The sequence below is a fragment of the Gigantopelta aegis genome, chromosome 10 (genome assembly GCF_016097555.1).
Source record: "Gigantopelta aegis isolate Gae_Host chromosome 10, Gae_host_genome, whole genome shotgun sequence".
NCBI classification, from domain to species: Eukaryota; Metazoa; Mollusca; class Gastropoda; order Neomphalida; family Peltospiridae; genus Gigantopelta; species Gigantopelta aegis.
Genome location: NC_054708.1, coordinates 37,308,990 through 37,333,211, shown reverse-complemented (window position 1 = coordinate 37,333,211; position 24,222 = coordinate 37,308,990). Strand labels below are relative to the sequence as shown.

General features: G+C 37.5%; 1 protein-coding gene across 1 annotated transcript in view; it reads left to right on the top strand.

Moving 5' to 3' along the window:
* The window catches only part of LOC121383609 (CCN family member 3-like), a 43,213-nt gene that overhangs the window by 7,293 nt on the left and 11,698 nt on the right, over positions 1-24,222 (top strand). Inside the window, exons 2-4 of the mRNA XM_041513700.1 lie at positions 11,108-11,180; positions 12,544-12,733; positions 14,041-14,334. Coding sequence (XP_041369634.1) covers positions 11,108-11,180; positions 12,544-12,733; positions 14,041-14,334 — 557 coding nt within the window. The remainder of the gene's footprint in view (positions 1-11,107; positions 11,181-12,543; positions 12,734-14,040; positions 14,335-24,222) is intronic.

Sequence of the window (24,222 nt, the reverse complement as noted above, 5' to 3'; positions counted from 1 at the left end):
TGAGTTTACTAATAATCTAGTTAATTACTAGTAAAAGAAGTTATAATAATTCTTACTTGTAGTTACCTTTGTGTTTGTACATTAGTAAATGAGGTTATAATGCTGACTTGTGACGACAGCTGTAATAGCAGTTATTTTTGTGTTTTTACATTAATAAATGAATGAATGAATGAATGAATGTTTAACGACACCCCAGCACGAAAAATACATCGGCTATTGGGTGTCAAACTATGGTAATGCAAACAAATAAAGTTATGATCAACATCAATATAAAAATTCAAGATTTAAATAAAAACAATGTAAAGAACTGTGACTTTTACTCAAAACGTCAACCTTATCTCGAAGAAAACAAGGGGATTTGTGCTGTATTGGCCATTATCACAGATAATGTTACACCCCTGCACCACGGTGAGGTTACATCACGCGCAGGGGCATTAGTAAATGAGGTTATGATACTGCTGTAATAGGAGTTATTTTTTGTTTTTACATTAGTAAATGAGGTTATGGTAATGTTCACTTGTGAGGGCAGTTTTAATAGTGTACGTCAATTAAAATTTCAGGAATTATGTATTTTCAGTTGCGTCATGAATGGCTTTTTACTAGATATTCTTAAAATATATTGTATTTTTTCTGTGTATATGATCCTACAAAAATGGGTTGTATATCATATGTGAACAACACTTTGCTAAACAACTAAACTGCTAAATGGTATTATCTGTCAAGTTGATTTGGCCAGACATTTTGGCTTGAGAGCAGTAAATCTCTCAAGTACTTCATTCAGCTGAAACCTGTCATATCTGATATCTTGGTCAAAGAGGGATCTGTAGGAACAAGCAGCCCACAGAATCCAATACTTTTCACTAATCAGCTGGAGACATTTGATCGTTAACTGAAATGTATTGAACGGAAACGCTTTCAGCAAGATACTGGCATGGTCGAAGTATTGAACGAGTTCATGCAATAGCTGGCACTAAACTAAGAGGAAAAGGAGACTGGGTCTAGGTTCTGTATTATATACGGCTGTGCTTCGTTTCTTTGAATAGATCTCTGCTGAGATACATTATAAAACCTAAGTTTGCATTTCTGAATTCCAGGAAGTTTTCAATAGAAAACACATTTACTTAACCGAAGTTTTAAAAATGCAAGAATTTCTATTGGATAAAGGTTAATAAAAGAATAACATGTTTTTACCATTATAACACCTGTTTTACTCTAATTCAAAACAGCAGCGGTTCTGTTTGCTTGTCGACTACAAGGATAGGATGTCGTAAGCCACAGAAATAGTTTATTGGTTTCCTGCATGGAGAACACTGTCCTATAATGATGGATTTGTTACACAGTATTCCTATTTTAGTGGGGATTTTAACATGTGTTTCACAAACAAATGAAGAGTTCCATGCTCCGTGTTATGGATGCCGTCTATTCAATATCGTGCACCAAGGCAACCGAGATGCGCGTCACACGGTAAATACAACCATTTCATAGTCTAGATTTGTGCAATAAGTTTTTCAGAGATTATTCAATTATTAAGTCAGTTTTTGAGAGAATGGTGGAGATAGGGGGAGGGGGGCTAAATTGAGCAGTTCTTTAAAACAAATGAATAACGAACAGTTCAATAAGTTAGTTTCTTTGGTTAATATTTTGGTAACGTAGTGGTATTTTTATGGTAGACATTTGGAGGCTATATCTACTAATTAAAATGCATCACTGGCCATATTTTGAAGATTATTTCTAATCTCTTTGGCTAAACCCTTGCACATTTTGTTTTTTATCATTTCACATGAAGTAATGGACTTACATTTTGGCCTGTTTGTCAGGACAGTACACACATTATATATATACTCAAAGGCAAAAGTTATTGTGACATGGATTGTTTGGAGTAATAAATTTGTAAATGGATTTATGGATGTAAACCAGAGAACATGTGCATGAAACAGCTCAAAGAAATGCAACCAAGCAGTTGTTGCAGCAACTGCATGCTTTGTGCAAGAAACATGGAATATTCGGGAGAAATCCTGTCTAGTGTTCACCATAAAAGGTCAGACATTCAGTCGCAAATCATTGCCACTCTGTGCAGCCTTCAAAAGTCCAGAAGTCAGAAAAACACCATTAGTGAACTGTTTGATGCAATTTCGTCATGCCACGCCTCAGTAAAAATGACAAATGGCGAGTCATAGGGATGCATGAATCTGGGAGCTCGCAGCGTGACGTCACACGTCAATTCAACGTCCACAGAAACACCATATAGCACTTATGGCAACGATATCAACAAAACAACCAGGTCAGGGACCGTCCCCGTAGCCGAGAACCCATGACAACACCTCGTCAAGAGACATGGATCCGAACCACGCTGATCCTTTCTCAGATCTGGAATGGCATTCCCAGGAACTTTCTCCAGCGTTTAATGGCCTCAATGAGACGACGGTGCCAGCCCTGTATTAATGCTCAAGGTGGACACACTCGCTATTGACTGTGAACTTCGCTCTGGAACCCCCTAGTGATGTGGCTCATTTACATATGGCAGGTGCGCCCTTTTCATGGACTATTGCTCGTTTTCATACCTTCGGACATTTCTCTTTCCATGTTATAACGTTTCATAGACGGCAGTAAAAACTTATCATCAATTAACTTTTGTCTTTTGTGTGCCACAATAACTTTTGCATTTTAGTATATAATGTGTGTACTGTCCTGACAAACAGGCCAAAATCCGTCACTTCATCATATACATATATATATATATATATATATATATATATATATATATATATATATATATATATATGATATATATGATATATCGTTAACCAAATATCGACTCAGTCGTTCATTTAAACAAAGGATATGTCATAATATTATATATATATATATATATATATATATATATATATATATATATATATATATATTTGTAAAAAGAGAGACACACACACACACACAGAGAGAGAGAGAGAGAGAGAGAGAGAGAGAGAGAGAGAGAGAGAGAGAGAGAGAGAGAGAGAGAGAGAACCAGACACACATACAGGCACGCACGAATACACACACACGCACGAATACACACACACGCACATACATACATACATAATTCATCCATCCGAGGTGGGACGTAGGCCAGTTGTAAAGAGCTCGCCTGAAGCGCGGTCGGTCTAGGATTGATCCCCGTCAGTGGCCCCTTTGGACCATTTATCGTTGCAGCCAGTGCACCGCTAATGGTATATCAAAGACTGTGGTATGTGCTATCCAATCTGCGGGATGGTGCATACAAAAGATTCCTTGCTACTAATGGAATAATGTAGCGGTAAGACTATGTAAAAATTACCACATGTTTGGCATCCTGTGATTAATAAATAAATCAATATGCCTGTAGCGGTTTCTTTAATCAAAACAAACTTTAACCATCCTTCGTTGTATTTCAAACGAACGGATTACAACCGAGCAAACCTCCCACTCGTTTGGTCACGTTCGTAGTTTCAAAATGTCCATATGCCTTTAAATTATTTAATTAGAGCCCCACGACTGGTATATCAAAGGTTTTTGTATGTGGCGTCCTGTCTGTGGGAAAATGCATATAAAAGACCCTTGTTGTTAATGAAACAAGAGTACCGGTGAGGTACATAATACGCCCGTCAGAAGTTTGATGGAAAACCACACGTGTATATTAATGAATATGTTACAGGTATGATTCAATTCTAATTATGCGAATTTTTTGCATTGGGATGGATGAACAGTTTGTTTTGTACCAACTACCCAAAAACGTAAACGGTCCTGACTTCATCAAAGGCTAAACAAGATTTTCCTATGATGTTCAGAATATAGACAAATTATTTGATTTATTTGTATCACTTTACTTAGTAATTATATGTGACACACACCCATCCCAAATGTATACAAGATATGATCCGGACACGGATTTACTGTTATGTGCAGTAGACCGTAAAAAGTAGGTCACATTGACCTAGTAATAGTACGCGACAGACCGTCATCTCATGTTGTTCCTATATGTGAGGTATGATGGTCTTGTATGCATCTGTATGCAAGATATGATCCGTACAAGGACTTACTGTTATGTGCAGTAGACCGTGAAAAGTAGGTCACAGTGACCTAGTAATAGTACGCAACACCGCCATCACAAGTTGTTCCTAAATGTGAGGTTTGATGGTCCTGTATGTATCTGTATGCAAGATATGGTCTGGACAAAAAAATAATTAAAAGACGGACGAACGGACGGACGTACGGAAATACGGACGGACAACGCCATACCATAATACGACCCATCATAGACGGGCGTATAAAATGTGACAGATTTTTTATCAAGACTACGTGTCAGAATTACCAAATGTTTGACATCCAATAGCCAATGATTCATTAATCAATGTGCTCTAGAGGAGTCGGTAAACAAAACAAATTTTGAACAGCAAATGTAATACAGTAACGTTTAATATATTTATGTGATATGGCATACATGGCATCTCTTGGGACATCTTGGGCATTTGGGCCATTTTGGGCTTCTACAACACCTTGTAGCTAGCAAGTACTCGTCTATTTATAATTTTATTATCCTACAACACCTAGTAGTACTCGTCTATGTATTATCCTACAACACCTAGTAGTACTCGTCTATGTATTATCCTACAACACCTAGTAGTACTCATCTATGTATTATCCTACAACACCTAGCAAGTACTCGTCTATGTATTATCCTACAACACCTAGCAAGTACTCGTCTATGTATTATCCTACAACACCTAGTAGTACTCGTCTATGTATTATCCTACAACACCTAGTAGTACTCCCTACAACACCTAGTAGTACTCGTCTATGTATTATCCTACAACACTTAGCAAGTACTCGTCTATGTACTACTACAACACCTAGTAGTACTCGTCTATGTATTATCCTACAACACCTAGCAAGTACTCGTCTATGTATTATCCTACAACACCTAGTAGTACTCATCTATGTATTATCCTACAACACCTAGTAGTACTCGTCTATGTATTATCCTACAACACCTAGCAAGTACTCGTCTATGTATTATCCTACAACACCTAGTAGTACTCATCTATGTATTATCCTACAACACCTAGTAGTACTCGTCTATGTATTATCCTACAACACCTAGTAGTACTCGTCTATGTATTATCCTACAACACCTAGTAGTACTCGTCTATTTATTCAGCTTTACGCGACAAATAAAGCGTGCGCTTGAACCTACGCTAGTAGGTGCAATTTGGAAATCTTTACAAACATAAGCGCGTATTTCCAATTATATTTGAAAAAGAGCTTCAAATATAATCAGTGGCAATATTCATTTGGCACTTTATTAACTCGAGTGTCCTCTAAATCTATTCCGTTTCCAAAACTCAAACGGCGGAGTAAAAACAAATAGTGGTAATTACTTGAAAACACTTTTTATTTTGTAACGGACAAGAAATCCGCCCCCCCCCCCCCCCCCCCCACCCTCCACCCGTGTGTTAGTGTTAAGATGCTATTAATAAACATTCTCTCGAATCAATAGCCACAGTGGCCTCGCTACTTCATCGACTGCCCGTCGAGCGACTGGGAAACAGAGATCTAGCATTTCCTTGTCACTTTTTTACAATACGTTTATCGATTACGTTGCAGTGCTGTGCGGTCCAAGTGACAGTTGCGATTAATTAAACTTAACCTGGGCATTAATTGTGTCCTGTTCATCGACGTCTGGTGTTGCTGGTTAACGCCAATTATTGGAAAAAGTTCATCGAATGCCTTTTCAGATAAATGCTGCCTGCGTTTGTGATGTGTTGTTAGTACGTTTGCAAATCGGTTGATTTCATTATCAATCTAGGGTTATAATATTCGATTTTCTACTTAGTAGATCTTTAAATTGGTGTAATCATGCTTAATTGTGTGATAAATACAATGGTTATTTTTTTTAAGATCTAGAAACCGGCATTTGCAGTTTTGAAAACATTTTCAGTATTGTATTGACATCAAAACATAGTGGAAGAAAATAAACAAATACTAAATAATAGTAGGCCTATTTACACCTATAAAGTATAGCACTGATATCGACCGCTGTCAAAATCCAATAATGCTATTATGTTGTATACTAGACGCCAAAAGTTTATGTCACGTCTTACCCGATTGCTCATGCCTCCAAACATTGCGACAGATATGGAACACTATCCTACATGTATGCATGCAACAGTGGTCGGTTTCATGCGGTGGAGGTGCATTGTTTGCAACCGCGCACACGTCTAGCATACACTTTAATGAATTGCTTTATAGACAATCCTGAGTTTGCTGTATTGTACGATGTGTCCAATTATTAACATTTAGTAACCACAAACTCGGTATCATTTTGTATAAAAATTTATATCCCACGTAAACTAATTTTCATTTGTCACTCGCTAAAGCTCGTGAGAAATGAAAATTATCTCACTCTGGACATAAATTTGATAACAACTGGTAACTCGTTTATTATCCTCTAAATGAATTCTGATAGAGAATAACTAGTTAATGATGTCGGATATCCTGTGAAGGTAAGAATGGTTCTGCCGAGCGGAATTTCTGGTTCGGCTTTAACAGGATAAAGCCGATATCCGACGTCATTAAATAGTTATTATTTTTATCCTACAGACCATAAAATGTAAGAGGAAAAGCTACTATTTCTGTTATTCTGTTCTTAACTGTATATACTATATGTTATTTTGTATGCTCAAGAGCCAATTGGCCTAGTGCAATAAAGAATATATAATTTATGTTATTTTAGCTACATTGTCCGATGACCTAGAGGTCAAATGAGCGATTTACTAATATAGCTATGCGTGTGACGTCAAATGCGTGACATCAAAAGTCATATCCTGCTACTATACAATCTAATTAAAATTAGCTCCACTATTACATATGGATCTAACACCAGCCAGATGGAGCTTATGTCCACCAATCAAAACCTTACTTGCAGAATCCTGCCAGTGATTTAAAACTAACAACACTGCGTAGTCCCCAATGTCCAGGTAACATTTCGTCTGTAAATAATAATTTAAATATTGACCAATCACACTTCGCCTTTTATAACGTTATTTGGGAGCATACAAATTCTAAAAATATCGGGCGAGTCTATTTTAGTGGCCGCAGTACAGCGAACCATACCAATACGTACGGGGTGGGTTATCAGTCTTCTATTTTACATTAAAAATTATTTATTTATTTATAAAAAATTTTTTTTAAAAATCAGTCTTCGGTTTTACATTATAAATTATTTATTTTATAAAATAAAACATATTTTAAGGCATTCGTAATTCACACAAAACATGTCGTATAGGCCTACCCTCAGGATAATTCGGAATGTTTTCAAATTATTTTTAAATCACTGGCAGGATTCTGCAAGTAAGGTTTTGATTGGTGGACATGAGCTCCAACAGGCTGGTGTTAGATCCACATGTAATAGTGGAGCTAATTTTAATTAGATTGGCTACTATACGGATATAACTTGCTTTATCCGTCATCATATTATGTCAATAGAAACGGTGGTTGCAGGATATATATATATATATATATATATATATATATATATATATATATATATATATATATACAATGTTTACCAATCTTACCAACATGATTTAATTATAACGTAATTAATGACTGTATATATATATCATATAATATCTTACATTTTCAGTGCAATCAAGTATTTGATTTTTTTTTTAGATCATATACTTTAAAATTTTGATAACTTTGCAAATTAGATTTGCACTAGGTTTATTGACATTTAAGCAAACGTACAGTTTATATATTTTTTTCTCATGCATGTATGTATGGTTTATTTCGTTTATTTTAGACATGTAATGATTTTTAGGGCATGAATGTTTTTTAAATAGTGTTAAATCGCTCCCACCACTATCAAATATTGTAAATATGTATTTATGATAAGTTGCTGTTTTTAGTATAAAGATTACAAGTTGTATAACTTAAAGCAATAAACAACTTGAACTTGAAAGTCATCATTCAAACCTTAACCTATAACTATTTTATATATAAAGAATGACACTTAAATATTAATTAGAAAAATACTTAATATATTGTAATTAACAATTAATCGAACACCTGGTTACATATTCCTTTACCCGGGAGGGGGGATGTCTCGTAACATTTAGTCAAGATTCAGCTGCACATGTCACAACTGCGAAGAAACATACTGTTAATTACATCAAAAATTTAAATATCACACTTAACTCAGACGTGGTTAATAAGAAAAAAGAAGAAAAAAAGGTTCAAACATTGCGCAGCTGCCAGTCTGGTAGTGTGAAAATGTAGCGCGTGTTCTATGAAGTATGTTGCCAGATCTGTAGTTCACATTCGATTCTGTACATTTCATGTTCGTCTGGTACCATACTCGCCAGACCCAGAAATATGAATATTTCATACTCATTACTACATGTATATATAGATATTTGCTACATCTAGTGAAAACATAGGTTAAAATAGCAACACATTCAAAATTGTAAGTAAAAAATATGCGACGGCAAAAGCCAAGTGATAATTTATTTACTTTAAAGTTTCTTTACGGCACGGCACGGCAGTATTCACGGAGAATGGACTGAAGGACAAAATAGAAGTCAAATGGGAAGAAATCATGTTGGAAGAAATCAGAAAATCGATTTCCTAAGGAAAAAAAACAAATAAAACAGTTTGAGGGCAATCTGTGAGCAGAGCCGGGTTAGTGCACAGGCCGACTAGGCCGAGGCTTAGGGCGCCCTATTTTTTTTTTTTTAAAGTGTGTGTATATCAGCGACCACTTTTTTCTCTCCCAAACGATTTAATGTAAATGCACCTGCAATAGCGGTCACCTTCTAACGCGGTCAGCGGCCACCTAAATCGGATCCCAAATCGCTAAAATACCTGTATTAAGCGGCCACAGTAAATGTTTACTGTTGTATAAAAGGGATATTTTAACAACAGCGATAAGGTGAGCAAATAACCGATCTTCACACCATCAGGAATACTTGTACCCATTCAGTCCCAATATCTCTACTGTGTATCAATTAAGAAAGTATTACTATGGAATGCATCTACTTGCCTCTGGGCAGGCTAAGCTTGACATTTGTAGTTTCACTTACTATGACAATACACTGCATGAAGTAAGAATTAAATAATTAAATGAAAAAAGAAAACAAACTTTTTGAGAACGGTTAAATAAATACATTTCTGAAGGAGGCAACATGTCGAATGTCGATTTATAGTCAACTGTGTAGCCAATCTAATTAAAATTAGCTCCACTATTACATGTGGATCTAACAGCAGCCCGTTGGAGCTCGTGTCCAGTTGACCTTTCATTCGACCAATCAAAACATTACTTGCAAAATCATGCCAGTGATTTGAAAAAGAATTTGAAAACATTCGGGATTATGCCGAGGGAAAACGAAATAATTCGGGTGAATTACGAAGTATGCCGAAAACTAATTGCAATATAAAATTTTATATAAAATTCGTTTCAAGACGAAAAAAAAATCGCAATCCTCAAAATGCTTACGAGGGGGTGGGGGGTGGAAATCACATACCTCAAAATGCAGAGGGGGAAATCGCACCCCTCAAAATAATCAGAATTAGAGGCAAGAGACCGAGAGGAATTGCACCCATGAACATGATTAAGTCTGAGGAGTAATGATTTCTAAATTAAATATCTTAAGGGTTAATGTTTTGTGTTTTCAAAATAAATATCCTAATTTAACTAATATGATGGTTATTCTCAAAGATGAAGGAATGGGCCATTGCAGTCTTACACAAGAAAAAGAAACATCATGAACACAATATTTATCGATTTCTTATGTATTATATACATATCATGTTGCATTACAATTCTGAATCATGATTGCCCATTGGACTATTTCTTGTTCCAGCCAGTGCACCACGACTGGTATATCAAAGGCCGTGGTATGTACTACCCTGTCTGTGAGATGGTGCATATAAAAGATCCCTTGCTGCTAATCGAAAAGAGTAGCCCATGAAGTGGCGACAGCGGGTTTCCTCTCTCAATATCTGTGTGGTCCTTAACCATATGTCCGACGCCATATAACCGTAAATAAAATGTGCTGAGTGCATCGTTAAATAAAACATTTCTTTCTTTTTTCTGAATCATGATAATCTGTCGACTATTTATGAATAAGGAATTGAAACTGATTTGTTTGTGCTTATTCTGTTTTATTTAAAACAAGTACAATAATTTTGGTTTTCATCGCAGAATGATATGATTTCTCCATGGACACAAACCTGTGAAACCGGCCTCGGTGGCGTCGTGGCAGGCCATCGGTCTACAGGCTGGTAGGTACTGGGTTCGGATCCCAGTCGAGGCATGGGATTTTTAATCCAGATACCGACTCCAAACCCTGAGGGAGTGCTCCGCAAGGCTCAATGGGTAGGTGTAAACCACTTGCACCGACCAGTGATCCATAACTGGTTCAACAAAGGCCATGGTTTGTGCTATCCTGCCTGTGGGGAACGCAAATAAAAGATCCCTTGCTGCTAATCGGAAAGAGTAGCCCATGTAGTGGCGACAGCGGGTTTCCTCTCAAAATCTGTGTGGTTCTTAACCATATGTCTGACGCCATATAACCGTAAATAAAATGTGCTGAGTGCGTCGTTAAATAAAACATTTTTTTCTTTCTTTCTAAGTAATACATGTACACTGTAGGCGTAATGTAAACGGCCACAGGTCAAGTACACTAAATTAGGTTCCATTGCTGACATTTCTTTCTTTCTTTCAAACCTGTGAACTGAATGTAAAAGTGTAACAACCACATAGCACGGGGTTATCACATTTATCATGATATCATAATATACATGTTATGTACCTGCAAATTCTTTATTTAAAAAAAACCCCACAATATATCTTACTACAATTTTTAGAAATATATTTTTTGACAAACAGGATTAAGCTTTAATTTTCAGTGTACTGTAGTTAACACGTCATTTATTATACACTCGAATCATAGCAACCCATTAAACAAAATAAAAACAAACAAACAAACAAACAAACCTAATGTAAATTTAATTTTAAAATATACATGCTTTACGCTCGGTAAATTGGAATTACTGAGTTGAAATTAAATCGGTGTCTTTGTTTCAGGTGCCCGTCAACCGATCACATGTACTTGAAATCCGACTCTACCAAGGTCAATCTTCTTGGCTTTAAAGCTGCAGTGTCTGGTTTCAATCGTATATAATCAAGTTCTAAGTTCAAATACAAGCATAACTGCACTTTTAATTCACTTGCGAGTTGTCGTCATTAACGCATATCGTCAAATGCTTACTAGCCAGTTAGAACAATTCTCGCCATTTGTTCTAAACACCGGACTCATACGCCTTTTATAATGTGTGTTGTGGTGTGGGCTATACGAAACTAGTTGAACATCCTACATTACCGTAGTACAGACTGATTTTTAAAGTGATACTTCAGATATTATAAAAGTGCTTAATAAAACGGTTAAGTTGTATTTATACGGATATTAGTAACAATAAAACTGTGAAAATGAGTCTTGGTTGTTATTTTGTTTTTGTGTTGTTATTATATACAGATACTCTTTAAAACTCTAAAATTCTTGAGTTGTAGTGAATAATAAAAATTAGCATAACAGTTTGTTTAAAAGTGTGTGAAATACAGGTAACAATCGAAAGGCGTATGAGTCCGGTGTTTAGAACGTCGCCATGAGGGTCTGCTGAAATTGGCTGCTAGCGTAATTGGCTGCTAGGAATTGGCTGCTAGAATTCGCTCGGTTTTTGTAATGCAACAATAGCCGAACCGTACTATTTTTAGCCCAGAGGGAGCCCGGCAAAAGTGTCCCACTTTCAAAATAGTGGGTTTATTTTTAACTTAGAAAAGCCAGTGTAGTGAAACCAATTCGGAGTGCGGCGTCTTATATGCACCAAACGTAATGGGATTTTCTGTTCTAAATGCTTAAATAATAAAAATATTCCAGACAATGCACGTTTAACTGTCGTACGTCAAACTCCAATATACAGTAAAGTTATTAACTGTCGTACGTCAAACTCCAATATACAGTAAAGTTATTAATTGTCGTACGTCAAACTAATTAACACAAATTATTTTCTCTTTCTGTTTTAAGGGGATGGTGTAGCTCAGTTGTAAAGTGCTCGTTTGAGGTGAGATGGATTGTGAAGTTAACCATCTCCAGTAGACACATGCTCGTCCCACCCACTGCCCGACGACTGGTACACCAAAGACGTAGTGAATACATTTGTTTATATCTTGTATCAAAATAGCAGAATGACCCAAACATTTACTATTTTCACATGCAAAAATAATATCTTGACCACATACCAGTTGTGTTCCCGTGTTGTTCTCGTATAGTGCGCAAGATTTATACCACGCTGTGAGGTCTCGTGGTATAATATTCTTTCGCCCTATAAACTATGCATTAAGTAGTATTTTTATTTCCATTGCGCTTCCACACTGGTAAGTAATTGACTGTTTTTCTCGGTTTTCTTCAACACCGAATGTGTTCGTGTTCGTTTATTCAAAATGGCATATCATACTTATTTCAGAAAAGTTCGCTATGTCACTATCCGTGCAAATGTCCCATATCGGAACTGAAGTGCAACGAAGGCGTCAGTATTGTTAAAGATGGTTGTGGATGTTGCTACATGTGCGCCAGACAACGTGGCGATATGTGTTCAGTAAAAGACGTATGTGACATTCAGAAAGGACTTTACTGTGAATCTGCTACCTGCCAAGGTAACAAACTTGACGCGTGTTTTGTTATTGCTGCTGTTTTTGTTACTGCTACATCTGTTGTTATTGTTGTTGTTTGTTGTGTATATTTTCCACCAATTACTATATCCAACGTTAAATAAATCTTTACTGTGTTGTGAACCTGTGAGGTCTGTTCGTTTTAAGACTTCATAAGGAATATTGTTCGGTTCATTCAAGTATGATCATAAAAACAAATCTGCAAAAACCACTATTCCCACAGCGTCATAAGAGTATCCACATTGTTTTTTCGAATATAAGTTCTGGTCAAATCCATGAGAAAGGCGTTTCAGGTAAGTAACTTTAACAGGTGTATTGCACCTAGCATTAGTCCTGCAGCAGAGACCGAAAAAGAGCCCTATGTTTTTAGCAACCGGGGCAGGAAACATGGCATGAGCTAAAATGGGTCCCGTGGTTGGGGGGGGGGGGGGGGGGGGAGAGAGACAGAGACAGACAGACAGACAGAGATAAACAGAGATAGATATATACATACACAGATAAATAAACACAAATGTAACAAAACCAGAACAGTTTAGTCCATGATCCATGGAGTTTAAATGTGAAGCGGACATCGCTGCGCACAATATACTTTGCTTTGCTATCTATTTGTTAGAATAAAATTTCAACAATGGATTCGGTTTTGATAAACACGTTGCAAACAAACATTAATACCATATATCCCTAGTTGATTGGTAGCAATAATGTGAGAGCCATTATTGTGTAAATAGTATTATATATTGCCATTAAATATTGTAACTTTATTTAGCTGTTATGCAGTTACAGTCGAAGTTGAAACAAATGCATGTCCTCTACCGAGTCCCACACATTTTGTCGTATTAAAGTCATACGTGGCGTGACCATAACTCAGCCATAAGATGGTAAGTCCCCATGAAAGACAAACTTGATCTGATTATAAATCAATGTACCTTATTGTGCGGTATTGTGAAAAAAAAGTCAAAATATATATATGTGGGTCAGACGGACAGAAAGACAGAACCGAAACCTATAATCCTTTCAGGTTGGAGACTAATAAACCATTATTGTTACACATATAGGCATTGATATGGTCCAACACAACTTGAAACCAGTGGCGAATATTTTTATCATTAGACCTGGTATTGCCTCACACAATATTAACGTTTCACTGAATTTAATCAATAAAATAAAAATAAAAACAATGTTGGAAACATTTTGAAAGGTAATATACATTATACAGTAACACTGTTAATTTAGGAAACAAACTGGTCCTTAAATAGATTAATTAACTAAATGTAATATGTTTTATTTTACAGCACAAGTAAAAAAATCTTGCAACATGGATGGAGTTATATATAAGGACGGACAGCAGTTCAAACCAGACTGTAGTCGATTATGCACATGCCAGAATGGCTTTCATGGTTGCGTTAATCAATGTCAACAGGAGTCACAACAACCATCAAGTGATAATTGTAGAAATCCTAAACTACTGGCAGTTCCAGGGAAATGTTGTAAACAATGGACTTGTGAGAAAAGAGAAGAATATGCCCTTCGAGACTCGGCGGCACCATTAGAGAGTCACAATTTAATTATGCAGTGGCCCTTTAGAGGTAAAGGCTGTTTATCTTGTTCATAGTTTTATTTGAATTATTCTACAGGAAAACAATCCGAAAAGGAAAACATCTACCAAAGTAAGTAAACGATATGCCAACGACAATTTATTTCTGATTAGATAATTACCTGCAAATTCGTTAAGCACTCTACAAACAACATGTTAAAAATATTATCTGGAGACCGTCAAGTACATACTTATGTATAGGACCATTTGAAATAGCCTGTGAGCGGCCAGGCCCCACTTCCAAGCCAATAGGGTAGTTTCAAGACAATATCTTTTGTTGTTGTTATTGTTTTGTGAACGTATATGATATAATAATTATTTTAATTATTAGTTGTTTGCCACTTGGTAATTGCTGTCTGTTCCACAGGCATTGTCTAGAAATTTGACTAGTGAACTGAGAAACGTGATAATGGGGTTAAGTGGATATTTCCATACAGCCTGTTTAAAAATAGATAAAACTATATGGCATATAATACTAAGTGTTATTATTTCATATGTAGTTTAAATACAACGAAGAGCGGGAAACATGAACAAATGAATCTCACTTGAAAGGTGAACTAAGCGATAAGACAAAAGTAAAGTTTGTTTTATTTAACGACGCCACTAGAGCACATTGATTTTTTATCTTATCATCGGCTATTGGACGTCAAACATATGGTCATTTTGACACTGTTTTGAAGAGGAAACCCGCTGTCGCCACATAGGCTACTCTTTTTTCGACAGGCAGCAAGGGATCTTTTATTTGCGCTTCCCACAGGCAGGATAGCACAAACCATGGCCTTTGTTGAACCAGTTATGGATCACTGGTCGGTGCAAGTGGTTTACACCTACCCATTGAGCCTTGCGGAGCACTCACTCAGGGTTTGGAGTCGGTATCTGGATTAAAAATCCCATGCCTCGACTGGGATCCGAACCCAGTACCTACCAGCCTGTAGACCGATGGCCTGCCACGACGCCACCGAGGCCGGTCGCGACAAGACAAATGCAAAATATCGTAGTAATGTTGAATGATGAAGTAATAGTGTGGGTGGAAGTTTGATGCGTACTAAAACGTGTGCAAACTGCAAAGATGGTGTTGGATGAATTTTAAACTCTATATCGACCCAGCACATAGGGCAAGTAGATTATGGTAAGAAACCTGTTGAGTGAAGTGTTTTCATGTGGGCCTTTGCCATAAAAGTGAACACCTACACAATTGATCACTAGTCGATACCAGGGGCGGGACATAGCTCAGTGGTAAAAGTGAACACCTGATGCACGGTCCGTCTGGGGTCGATCCCCGTCGGTGGGCACATCGGGCTAGTTCTCGCTCCAGCCAGTGCACCATGACTAATATATCAAATATGTTCTGCTGATATTTCTTGTACTTGCTATTATTTGCATGAAAATGCTATAATACAATTTTTAAAACTGATCTAATAATTTTATAAATATGTACTATAATCATGCTGAATATGTTACACGCCTGATATGACAATATATGGGATCTATGAAATAATGAAGCAGAAATTTGGTGGGGCTTTTTAATGATAACCCTTCATTTCAGGCTACTACACTCCAGTGAAATAGAGAAAGACTTGAAAGATCAGACAGTACACATGGGCGGACCCAGGACATATTTTAGGAGGGGCGGGGGGTGCCAAGAAAAGGGGCACAGTGGCTCGTTAAAAGGGTATCTTAATAAAGGTTTTAATATTTGCAGTTAATATAAATGCGTTTGTGTGTATATCACAGTGTACGAACGGGGAAATTTGTAAAATTGGATGGCTTTAAATGCCTTTTGTTGGCATCTGAATAGCAAAATTAGCCATTTTCAAACAATAATTTTGAAACTTGTTTAAGCATTATTTTGCATAGTATTATAACCCAAAAATGTGGGGGTTTTCCCCTTGGCATCTTGATAGCAAAATTACACATTTTCAGACAGTGATCACTTACTCTATTGGTGTTTTATAACCCAAAAATTATTATTTAGATGAGTTCAAACTCGTTACTCTTAGATCTCAATCACTAAATGGTGAATTTTAGCGTTGAACGGGGGCGGGAGAACGGGGAGGGGGGCCCGGAAAAAAGCCATAGAATCATCTTTGCTTCGTATTGTATATTCCATTTTAAGTTCACTTTTTGGTAAGGGCACTATTCCAGGGACGGATCTGTCTAGGTAGGGCAGATATAGCCTTAAAAAAAACGATACAAAGGGGCACATGTAAGCACTTGTAAATTAAAACTTTAAAAGGCACTATTCTAGGGACGGTTCGGTCTAGGTAGGGCAGTTATACATAAAAACGATACAAAGGAGCACTTAAAAATGATAACTTTAAAGGACACTATTATAGAGACGGCTCTGTTTAGGTGGAGCAGTTATACATTAAAAAAAAGCTATACTAAGGGGCATTTGTAAATTATAACTTTAACTGGAACAATTCTAGGGACGGCAGTTATACATAAAAAAAACGATACAAAGGGGCATTTGTATATTATAGCTGTAAAGGGCACTATTCTATAGACAGTTGTCTAGGTAAAAAATTACAGCCTATTGTTCATCAGTAATTTTGAAAATCTATACAATTTCAAAGTGAAAACTATTAGGCTATCATTATGCAATTTTGATCACGCAATTTTAAGGCGCTCATTACTCGTGTTAGACAATGTGGTGAACAGTAACACAGACGCACATATGCAAGCTTGCGCATACACGTATAACTTAATTTCATGCAGCTAAAAATGCTATGTTCAAAACAATTTTTATAAAAACAAAAAGGGCACTTGAAAGGGGGGGGCGTCCCCCTAGTCCCCCTCTGGATCCGCCTCTGATACAACAGGCAAGACACACACACACACACACACACACAAAGAAGAAGAAGAAAAGCAGAAAAAAGGATGCTTTTTACACTCTGACATTTGAGGGCAGCCGACATTATTGGTTATTGGTGTATTAAACATCCAGAAATCATTAAAAAAAAGAAAAAAAAAGAAGAGATGTGTTTTTTCTTTTTTAACGACAAACAGGTCAGGTCAGGTCATAGGTTTTAACGTGCACATACAAAGCAAGCTGTTGTAGCACATGCCGGTGATGGGCGCAGCTGTCGACGTTTGTCGGCTCCTTCGTCCAGGACAGGAAAACGATTGGGGTGGGTGGGAGATGGGGTCGCCCGTGCTGTCATGTGCAAGGGAACACAAGAAGCCCGACCAGGGTCGGAAACGGGCAAGGTTTGGTTTTGGTGCTATTTAATTTGCAAATGTCCCGTAGGATTAAAGTTAAATTTTAAAAAAAATTGCGTAATTTCTTGAAGGTAATTTTGACGCATAATTTACAACGGCTCATCGAAATTGAAAATGGAGCTAATTGGTTGATTTGACTTAGTTGATGGAAAGGTAGCTCCTTGCTAGAACCTTTTGGGATTGGGTTGAGTGAGCTGGTATTCTTTTGTCAGAAGTGTGTATCATGGAATCAGTTTTGTTTTGCCTGGCTCCCTGTGGAAGGTGCTGGGCCTTTAAAAGTAGTTCGGATGCATTGTTATCATTAGTCAATGCATCATGTGTGATAGCGATACATTTTAATGTGAGTGCGGTATTATTGTTGTTACTTAATTATGTGTTTAGGTTGAACTTATTGTCAAATGTCCCTAATCGTAAAGCAAACTTCGACTTCACCTGAAGAAGGAAGCTTTCCCTTCCCTTGGATTTAAAGAAATACAACAAGAGGGCAATAATTATGTTAACCTGGCTAACTACATTTGAAGGGATTTCGCTAGGCTTATATGAACAAAAAGTGTTTTATTGGTGATATATGTTCCATGTCCATTGTCTGGGCACGTAGGTGTGTGTACACTAAGCAGTCTCCACATTACATACATTGTGCTACGCGGTTGAAAAACGACAGTTAATTGACGCAGGAGTTATAATTTTAGTAGTAGATCGGTTTAATGATGAATTTCTTAATAGTGAAAGACAGGTTAGTGCTATATAGTTGCTTATAATGTATCTGTTTGTTGCAGTTAGTAGCTATTTCCTTCTAAGTTCTACCACTCCCTCCTTTAAAATCACATCCGACATGTTACCGTGATGACAAGATGAGTCAAGAGCAATAATTGGGTACTAGTTTTTCTGTTAAAGTTACCATTATTACCGTATGTGTTTGTTTTTCTTTTTATTATTGGTATTGCTGCCGGTTGCTCGCTGCTGTGATTTGGTGCTAGAACGTGTTATATATAGCCTCACCTGTGCTGGTTCTCTAATGGATATGGAAGTAATTTCAACAATAAAAGAAGACAACGTATGCTGTAATAGCGTATATGTACAACAATTATATATATTTATATATTCTATCTGTCAGGGCTCGGATTGGATTGGGTGAGGGCGATTAGGTATCTGTTCTCTAATTTGTCGATTCCAGCAGCCAATCGCTTTGGGGATTAATTAATTATTTGGTGTTGATTCAAATCCCTTACAGGTATAGATTGGGTGTGTGATAGGGTGGGGTATGAGTATTGCCTGTTTTTCGTAACTCAACTGCAAACCATCTATCATGCCTCGCACCGCTGTCTTTGGGAGCAGTTGTGTGAGATGTCTGTGTGAGCACACAAATGGCAACATGAGGTCGGCTGGAGAGTGCAGATTTGGCTGACAGATCATAGTTATCTTCCCAATTCGGAAATTTGTCCGCGCAAAAAGTCTGCTGTTTGACTGTGATTATTTCATGCCAGACAGTTTTGAAGTGGCAACTATTTTACTGAAGTTGACAGGGGAGAGCATGTAGTTTGTAAACATGTGTAACTTGTTGACATTGAAGACTTGTTTGTGGTAATTCTGGCCCATGCAAAAGTAGTGCTTGTTGTGTAAAATGTATGTACTCCGGTCAGGTTTAGTGGGTGTGTTTGTTTAAAGAGCTGGACAACTGGGGTTGTCCTTTAAATCAATGGGCTTGCTGATATTAATACAAATGTTATAGCCACTAATGTTACATGGAAACATGTAGCGTAATTAATTGTGGTCTGAGGCCATTTGTTGGGCGTGGCGGTTTGTGAGTGGGCAGTATCGGCAAAGGTATCGGCTTTGTTGTCATACAAGCCGGATGTTCTCTTTCATCTGGGTGGCAACGACATTACTGCCACAGGTGTCCCCAGGAAAATTGCGAATCAGCTGCTGTATTTCGGCGACTGGTTGAGAGAATGTGGGATCAGGAGCGTGAGATCTTGAGATCTGCCATCGGGGGACTTTTAACTCCCAGAGGAACACCATAAACAGGATTTTAGAAGCAAGCTGTGGGAGAGAATTAGTGCATTTACTGGTACAGTTTCCTAAAGATTATGCACCGGACCTGGTGTATTTCAGTCAGGTTGGAATGCGAAAATATTTCTTCCGCATTCGAGGTATTCTAAAGAGAGGTTAGGTACCCATATAAACGGCCTTTTTCAGGGCCACCAATTCACTTTATTTTATGATTCCTCTATTTTTATGATTAATTTATTTAAAGAGCCCTTTGACCATTTTCATGAATAATTAGGGGGTAGGCCACAACTTGCAGCTGGTTTGCAGGAGTCTGTGTGCAGTGCTACCATATGGAAGGGGGTTTATTAGACTGTTGCACACGGAAATCCCGGCAGTTCCGCAGTAGCTCAACGTTGGTGGCGCCTTTACTCCCTCATTAGACATGTGTTAAGTGATTAAGAAGTGATTTATAATTAATGTTACCATATCAGGCCTGTGTTTTGGGGCCGGCTCGTGGACGTCCCCTGCAGTGCTGCCGTAGGTACGATTTCTTATCAGACGCTCTTGCCTGAGACGTACCACGCCTAATTAGATATATATAAATTTAAAGTTTGGGTTTGGTGGGTTCTACGAATGTGTACAATAATTTGAACATTTCTGCTTTCAGTTTGAACCTTAATTGGATATAAGCACGAAAATAAGATGAAATAAAAAATAAATACGCTGATCTGTGTGGAGCGTGCAATGCCTAAAATAATGTTTCATATCTTCTGGTTGTCAAGTTACAGTTCATTATTACTTTGCGACTCAGACTTTGTAGTTTATTAAGTAGGTATGGATTACGTAACCTAAGTTTGGTTATGGTCTTGTCTATACTTGCGCTCATGTTTAGTCTTATGGTATCAACTAGCGCTTTTATTTTGTAATACCAAGTATTATTTGTTTGCTCCTATTTTTCTTGTCACTTATTGATGTGATGTTTTTTGGCTTTGGATATGATTTCACTGAACCCGAGGGACAGAAGGAAATGTTTTATTTAACGACGCACTCAACACATTTTTATTTATGATTATATGGCGTCGGACATATGGTTAAGGAACACACAGATATTGAGAGAAGAAACCCGCTGTCGCCACTTCATGGGCTACTCTTTTTCGATTAGCAGCAAGGGATCTTTTATATGTACAACCCCACGGACAGGATAGTACATATCACGGCCTTTGTTACACCAGTTGTGGAGCACCTGCTGCAAAGAAATAGCCCAATGGACCCACCGACAGGAATCGATCCTAGATCGATCGAGCATCAGGCGAGCGCTGTACCACTGAGCTACGCCCCGCCCCTTGAACTGAAGTGGTACATTTTAATCATGTCCTTTTATGTGATGGCAAGGGATTTTTTCGCACCGTAGTCAGCTCTTGCATTACCATTATTCCGACGGGCACCCATTCAAGAGTTACACTTAAATTTAATTTTGAATTTCTTCAAGTTCATTTTGGATCATTGTTAGTATATCTGGTCTCAATATAATTAAAATTAGCTCCAATATTACATGTGGATCTAACAGCAGCCCGTTGAAAAAGTAAAAAGTAAAGTTTGTTTTATTTAACGACGCCGCTAGAGCACATTGATTTTTTATCTTATCATCGACTATTGGACGTCAAACATATGGTCATTCTGACACTGTTTTTAGAGGAAACCCGCTGTCGCCACATAGGCTACTCTTTTTACGACAGGCAGCAAGGGATCTTTTATTTGCGCTTCCCACAGGCAGGATAGCACAAACCATGGCCTTTGTTGAACCAGTTATTTACACCTACCCATTGAGCCTTGCGGAGCACTCACTCAGGGTTTGGAGTCGGTATCTGGATTAAAAATCCCATGCCTCGACTGGGATCCGAACCCAGTACCTACCAGCCTGTAGACCGCAGCCCGTTGAAGCTCATGTCCAGTTGACCTTTCATTCGACAATCAAAACCTTACTTGCAAAATCATGCCAGTGATTTGAAAAGAATTTGAAAACATTCGGGATTATGCCGAAATGGCAATATAACATTTTATATAAAATTCGTTTCAAGGCGGAAAAAAAACCGTGATGGTATAGCCATATAATCTGTTTATACTAGTATACAATCCAGAGTTTATTACTACACTTTCTCCCCTGTTTTTTTTTAGTGTTTCTTGTTTAATTAAATAAGGTGCGCGACAATCGACTGGTTGCATTGGGTGGTACATGGCTATGGGCGTATTGTCTGTACCGATTTCTATTTCAATTTTGGCGGCTTGGGTCGCAAACCCTAAGTTTTGATTACTTTTATTACTTTGGGTTGAACACGTTGGTATTGGGGTAAGATCTTGGACAGGGTGTTAATGTTTAGAGAGTGAATTGTGAGATAATATTTAAGTATTTGAAGTTTGCGGCGGTATTCGAGGGGCATACTATTGAATTCAGCTTAAGGCTGTCACCGGGTGTGTTGAATGGCACTCTTGCTATTATTCGTAGTGCTTGGTGTTGAATTGCGTCCAGTTTTTTTTAAGTCGGGCAGCCGATGCGCAACAGTACGCTTTGTGCTCCATACTCAATTTTTGAGAGTATACAGGCTTTATAAATCATAAGTATGGCGTCTGTTTGTGCGTACCATGTGGTGCCGGTAATAGCTTTGAGTAAGTTCAACGTGCTTTTAGTGGATTTGACAATGATTGCTATATATTTAAGAAAGTTAAGTTGAGGGTCGAAGATAACCCCTAAGAATCAGAATTCCTTAACTCGGGGTAAGATTGAGTTGATTAAGTTAATTGATGTTGAATATTGCATGATCGAGAGTTTTATGCTCAAATCCAGAGTCCAATTATTATAATCATCTGAGTCTTATTTGCATCCACTTGTATAAGGTTTTTATGTGTGTGTATATGTATATGTATATATATATATGTGTGTGTGTGTGTGTGTGTGTGTGTGTGTGTGTGTTGAATAATTTTGGCGAGATAACAGATGCTAGCGGTATGCCATTAATGGTTTTGGTTTTATTTGAAAAGTGGCCGTTGACCTGTTGTGAATACATTCGTCAATAAAGTTGTACATATTAGATTTAATGCCTTTTGTATTTAGTTTTTCGAGTAGGCTTTGACGCCAGGCCATAGCAAAGGCTTTTTCTACATTGATGAATATTGCTAGTACTTTATTTGATTTCCTAAATGCGTCGTTGATTGAGTTTTGTAGTCGGACTAGCTAGTCGGTAGTAGAGTGTTTATTCCGAAAGCCGCTTTGGACATTGGTAAGCATGTTATTTTCGGTTAGAAATTTATTCAATCTTTTATTAATGATGGTTTCTAAGGTTTTACACATACGGGATGTTAACGTGATTGGTCTACTGTTTGAAAGAGAGTGGTCTTTTCCTTCTTTGGGAAGGCTTTAAAGCATTCCGCATGTTTCCACAGTGATGGGATTTGTCCCTCATTCCAAATGCGGTTAAAGAGCCAGAACTACTTCCAGGGCCGAATTTGGCATGCGTTTTAGCACTGTGTAACTAATGTTATCTGACCCGGTGGCTGTACGGGTTTTTTTTCGCTTTGAAGGCGATATTAAGTTCACGAATTGTGAGCAGACTGTTATATTCTAAATTGTCGTTATTGTTTATTTTCGGCGTTGTGGGATGATTAAGAGGGGTAGTTTATTCTCTTTGATAAAGTTTATTCGCGAATTAACAAAAAAAAAAAAAAAAATGGGAAAGTTATCGTTTCCACTATTTTTGCTAAAGGAAGGAAATGTTTTATTTAACGACGCACTCAACACATTTTATTTACGGTTATATGGCGTCGGACATGTGGTTAAGGACCACACAGATATTGAGAGAGGAAACCCGCTGTCGTCACGTCATGAGCTAATCTTTTCGATTAGCAACAAGGGATCTTTTATATGCACCATCCCACAGACAGGATAGTACATACCACGGCCTTTTTTACATCAGTTGTGGAGCACTGGCTGGAACGAGAAATAGCCCAATGGGCCCACCGACGGGAATCGATCCTAGATCGATCGCGCATCAGGCGAGCGCTGTACAACTGAGCTATTCCCGCCCATTTTGCTAAAGGTCGGCCTTTTGTTCATTAGTAATCACTGTTTTTGCTTATATGCAGGACGCTGCTCATAGTTCGTTGCCCTTGAATGACTTTAACTTTACCCCCACATGGTTTTAATTAGTGTTCGGTATTCGACCTGAAAATGATATTCGAATATTCGATGAAAATGACGAGCGAATATTCGAATACCAACTAAACAACAACTGAATTATTAAACTAAGGATGTTTTTATCATCAACACAGAATATCCATGTTTGGTTTTGTTTTGTTTGTTGTTGGGGTTATTTTTGGGTCATATTTTTGTTTGTTTGTTACAAACTGTAGCATTCTGACAGTGCTCAGTTAACAATAAATATCGAGTTAATCACAATAAAACACTCTGGGATTAGTTTTATATTTTGATATATTATTTCTTCTCTTTTTAATATTTTGATGTTTACAGTTGAATAAATAATGGTGTTCATCTCCAATATCAGTATTACAACGTTTACATAGCCTGGTTATCTATCTCCCTGTTTCTAGTGTTAATCTTAAATCTGAAGTAGACAGTTTAGTTGTACAGTATCTTTTTTGGTTTTATAATCTTGTC